The sequence below is a fragment of the Asterias amurensis genome, chromosome 2, assembly GCF_032118995.1.
Source record: "Asterias amurensis chromosome 2, ASM3211899v1".
NCBI lineage: Eukaryota > Metazoa > Echinodermata > Asteroidea > Forcipulatida > Asteriidae > Asterias > Asterias amurensis.
The window spans coordinates 28,530,345-28,536,020 of NC_092649.1; the positions used below are offsets into that span (position 1 = coordinate 28,530,345).

At 41.7% G+C, this 5,676-nt stretch overlaps 1 protein-coding gene across 1 annotated transcript; it reads right to left on the reverse strand.

Moving 5' to 3' along the window:
- Positions 1–3,994: 3,994 nt before the first annotated feature.
- On the reverse strand, positions 3,995–5,465 carry LOC139952763 (somatostatin receptor type 4-like). Its single transcript, XM_071951992.1, has 2 exons — positions 4,730–5,465; positions 3,995–4,311 (listed from the first exon to the last, which is right to left on the reverse strand). The coding sequence occupies exons 1-2, from the start codon at positions 5,463–5,465 to the stop codon at positions 3,995–3,997; spliced, it is 1,053 nt and encodes a 350-aa protein (XP_071808093.1).
- Positions 5,466–5,676: the final 211 nt, after the last annotated feature.

The following is a 5,676-nucleotide window of genomic DNA, read 5'->3' on the forward strand; positions in this document are numbered from 1 at the left end:
CGTGCACATTAACTTCGTCCATATTGTTTGGTGTATGTTTGGTTAGATTTACCATAAACCATAAAAAGATAACACAGTTATTTAACAACAGCGTGGGTGCCTGAATTGACAAATATATCAATCCTGAACGTACTTTTAACATTAACAAATATTATAAAAATATAGTACGCGGACAACATTATCAAAAACGGATTTGCACACATTATGTGACCTGTGGTTAATACATGTACATAAAATAAGAAAACCGCATAAGTTTCAAGAGAAGTTACGTCATGAGAAGAAAAACAAGCTGTTATATTAATAACACAAGTTGCCAAAATCTGGTGACATCTTCTCCTCTCAATCTGTAGCCTGCTTCTTACAAACGCTTCTCTTTTATAGTTTTACAGTGTAAATTTATGCAAGATTATAGTTATAGTTTATGATAATAAACTTATAAGAGTTGTTAAATTTGCATCTGGGATAAAGAATATAAATTTTGGTTTTTACCCATACACCGATGTGTGTTAGCACTTTATACTTTCCCGAGTCCTGTGAAAAATAATAACAGGCACGTTACTCGGGTGGGATCTGAACCCACGACCCTTGCAATAGACCGATCGGCTACCAATGTTTACATGTGATCACGTGACTTATAGTGGGTATAGAAAAACACAGCTACACTCGTACCGATGGACCATAATTTGCTGTATTTTCACTTAAAGGAACACGTTGCCTTGGATCGGACGAGTTGGTCTATAAAAAGCGTTTGAAACCGTTTGTTATGAAATGTATATGGTTAGAAAGATGTTTTAAAAGTAGAATATAATAATCCACATAAGTATCACTCAAAATTGCACGGTTTTCTTTTTACGTCGCGAACTATCACCGTCGGCCATTTTATGGGAGTCAAAATTTTGACCCCCGTAAATGGCCGACCGTGTTATTGGACGAGGTAAAAAGAAAACCATGCAATTTCGAGGCATATTTGTGTAGATCATTGTATTCTACTTTTACATCATCTTTCTAACCATATGCATTCTATAACAAACGGTCACAAAACGCTTTTCAAAGACCAACTCGACCGATCCAAGGCAACGTGTTCCTTTAACAACACTGATGACTAAAAACGGAGCCCTTTTTAGAAAGTTGAATAATGTGACTGACATTGATTTAAACCACATTTGCTGTTTGATGTTCCCAGTATTCTACTACAAAAGAGGTTTCTTTTGAGAGGGTTAGACTACGTAAATTACTGAGGTTTGAGCGAGCTCACGCGCCGTGGATTTTGCGTTGTCCACGGCGTGAAGTTTGGCTGTGATACGGGAGATCGCAAAGTTGTCCAACTCATAGCTGACTGCTGACAGCTACCCCTTCTAATAAAATATTTTGAGAGTGAACATAATGGGATTTGCAGCTTCTTCATGAGATTTTTGTTGTTGTTGAAAATATTGGCAGCAAAATCATTACAATGACGGCACTGTAAAACCACACTTTCCGTGCACAAACACATGACATCGTGTAAAAATTCTCTTGGAATTTGGTGGAACTGTGTTTACCCATGTTCAGCCACCGGTAAGGTCTCACGTTACAAACTCCAGAATATTCTTCAGTGATTTCGAGAATTTAATCCTTTTTGAGCCAACAAATGCAACAGTAATCATGTCTTTTTAACGCGCGTTTATGTGCAGTACGCCGTGTTTGTGTACATCCAATACCCACTATAGGTCACTTGACGCACGGAGCACAATCGGTCTATTCTAGAGCAGTGGCTAAACTTTTTTTTTAATAATGAATAATAGCAATGCTACACTGCGTCGTCTATTCGGTAGCCCGTTCAGAGAGGCGCAAAGACTACAATTTCTTAATCAGTTGAAATATCGTGACATCCTTGGGAAATCTCCAGAGGTTTCATTAAAAATTTGACAAGCGAAAAATTGCTGCAATTATTTCTTAAAGACTCTCAACACCTGTTTCACTTTCCGTTCACTTATGTATGTAATATATTTTAGAGGACAATTCTCGTATTCGTTAAAACTGATGCAGCACTCAATCAAATGGGTAATATCGCACAGTGAAATACAAAATAAATGCATGGCGTCTATGAAAAAAATGTAGCTCTCTGATGGGCACAGCCTTTTAAAGGAAATTATTATAAAGATATGTTAACAAATAGTTAGTTTTTGAGCAATAATCTCTTTTGAAGAAATGGAATGCGAAGAGCAGAAGATCGGTTAGAAAATAACAATTATCAAACATCTCTTCCATAGTTGTGTGCTTGTGATGCATTTTGCGTCACCGAAGAATTTATAGATCTACAAAATTGCATGAGTTTGAATACATGTAGAACAAGTCGTTTAGTGATGCACGCACGATGTTAAGATAGATAATATAAGATAAGAACTTTACTATCCCACACTTTGTCGTCCTCGTAAATCGAGTTGGAGGTTATTGTGTTGGCGTTGTGATATAATTCATCACCTTCCACCTTTGGGACCCCGGTTTGAACTGGTACCCGGTTTAAATCCCACCGGTGGCAGTATGTTGATTGTGTTTTTTATTTTCGTTCCTACCTAGGCCCAATTTCATGGCTCTGCTTACCGCCGAATTCCTAGCTTACGATCACGATTCCCCGCTGGCGTGCAAGCGCCGAATTTCTGTGCTAGCCTTGCAAGCGTAGGCCGTGTCCGAATTGGCGACTTCGGCTACAGCTAGCTACAGCTAGCTACGGCTAGGAAGCGCGCGTCTGCCTATCCTTCAACACTGACAGACGCGCTGATCTAGCCGTAGCTGTAGCCGAAGTCGCCAACTCGGACACGGCCGTAGAATGCCTAGTAACGTGGAGTACGCAGGCGCAGAAGCCATAACTCGCCGCTAACCCGTGAAGTACGCTTGCCGTTAGCACAGAATTCCCTGCTTCCGTAAGCGCCGATTCTGTGCTTACGGTAAGCAGAGCCATGAAATTGGGCCCTGGGCCCAATTTCATAGAGCTGCTTAATCACAAAATTTTGCTTAAGCACAAAGTTCATTGCTTATAGTAAAATCGGCCAAGACTCCACTCAATTGTTATGCTAAGTAAACAACAGCTAAATACTAGTCATAAGCAATGTATATGGCATGAAATTTTGGCCAGTAACATGTGTAAAATAAGCGAGGTATTTTCGTGCTTAAGCAAATTTTTTGCTTAAGCAGCTCTATGAAATTGGCCCCAGGTTGTGTAGTTATCCTCCCACGTCTATAAACTGACACTTCCTTCATTGTCTTCTCTCAACTGGGTTATTGGCTGTACGGTTCACTTTTATGAGAGTCATTGGCTTTAACAGCCAGCATTAATACATGAGATGAAGTGAAACTATTTATTATTTTTTTTTTGGAAGGGGGTTCTGAGCAACTTCCCTTCGGTTTTGTTCGTTAATTCGATCAGAGGACATCGGTTCGAATCCAACCGGGGGCACTATGTGGATTGGGTTTTCAGTCCCCACTTGATTGAGTGGGTTTTTTGGAATGTTTCCCTGGTGTTTTCTTCATCATCTTCTCGTCTAGTTTGGCTCTTATTTAGAGCGTTGATAATTTAAGTAGAGTGGGTCAACTAGTAGACACTCTCGCATGAACAACTCTGCCGTTGCGGTCCGTGTTGGTCCTGATTCTGTTGTGGTTGTTACAACTTCCAGAGAACCCCCCTGTAGGTGAACTCAAACGAAGAAATCCTTGACTGGTGGCATGGTTTGAAGAACCCCACACAGGCCTGTCTAATAGTGTTTGATATGTGGGCTCCCGTTCCATAAGGCCTACTAAACCGTTCACCTGTGCCTCAGCCCCAAGGGACAAACTGTTGACTTTGGAGCTCTATAAAAGATCTTTGATTGACTGTACAAGCCGAAAACAGTGTTTCGCAGTATGGGAAAAGTTGGAGGGGAAACCCTTTGCCATGTATCGGGCATGGTATATATGGGACCTTTGTGCCGTCTAGAACATTCACCATGAACCAGAACCAAATTCCATTGAAGCTACGGATTCAGACCGAAGGAGTTACCCAACGCCTGCTCTTCCTGCAGAATGCCTCCCGAATCCCCTTCCGAAATGGCTGGTTCATCAAGGTGTAGATGATCGGGTTGACACAGGAGTTACACACGGCCAAGATGTTACCCACATGGTACACAGGTGAGGCGAAGTCCACGTCGAGACCCAGGCTGTAGCCGAGGAACACTACCTGGTTTGGAGCCCAGCAGACGGCGAAGGTGATGACGAAGGTCAGGAGGGTCTTGATCAGAGTTTGAGACGCTCGGAGCTGCCACATCTTACGCTGATCCAATGGATTCAACGCCGAAGAAGCTAAAAATAAGAACAAAAATAACAGTATTTCTGTGTGTGATCGAAGTGTTCGTTTTCTCGCTTTGTATATTATAACCAATGCTATAACATAGGTACATGATTTGCCCAACGTTTAATAGGAATTGTGGACACTTTTGTCAAAGACCAGTTTTCTCTTTTGGTGATCTCTAAACATTTTAAAGAAAAAACATTTAAAAAAACTGTGAAAATTTGATCTCAAATTGGTCGTCGAAGTTGCGAGATTATACTGGAAGAAAAATCAACCTTCTACACGAAGTTGTGTGCTTTCAGACGTTTATGCTCTGCTGAAGTTCTCGGGGTTGCTCTTAATCATCCTAATTTGCCATACACAATTGTTTTAAGCGTATTACGTGATGTGAACATAAAGTGGAAATTGACTTGATTTGAGTATCCTTACCCGATCTTTCTGTCAGTTTCTCGACTTGTCTTCTGAGTGCTAAAATCACCTTCCATTGCGCGGTTATCATCAGTACGAACGGTGCCAGCAACTGAATCGTGAATGTGTACAACCCAACAAACGCCTGGACTCCACGGCTCGGCCAGCCCAGAAAATGGCACCCGACCACGTCATCTTCACTATACAGCAACACCTGGAACGATTTGGAGATACCACCTAAAATCCAGCACGACGCGATCATCAAGTATTTTTTTTGTCTGGTGAACACCATTTTGTACTTGAGAGGGTAGACGATGGCTACAAACCGCTCCACATTAACGGTGACTAGGCATAAGACAGACGTCAGGGTACTTACCCAGAAGATAAACTGACTGACGTAAACTCGGCATCGGAGCTCACCGAGGAACCCAGGATTCGGTGCTGAAGTGCCGGTAGTTGGGATAATTTTGAAGGGAATGACAAGTATACACACTAGGAGGTCAACTAGAGATAGATGCACCAAGAAATCACTGGTGTTTGAGCGTAGAGTCGGTACACGAAGCAGCACGACGGTGACTATCAGATTACCGACAATACCAACTATGGAGAAAACGCCGTAGAGGCAAAAGATGAAACTTCTATTTGCAGTGCTGCCCCAAACAACGTCACTTTCATCTGTACCATATGATGAATCATTAATCTGGATGGCAGGGAGTAGCTTAGAAATATTCAACGGAAAATCCTGCGAATTACTCATGGTTTTTCTTCTCCAAAAGTTAAGACCCAGTATCCCTTATAACGAAGTCCACCTCTGAGCGGTATGACTATAGTGGCGTTGAAGCTTAATCAGCCACTTGTTGGTTTGTTCATTCAACACATTTGGTGCGTTTGGGTAAGTAAAAGTCCATCCTCGTCCCTAGAAATTCTCCCCAAACAGGAAGCAGTATGTCAGCCTCTCTCGATGGATG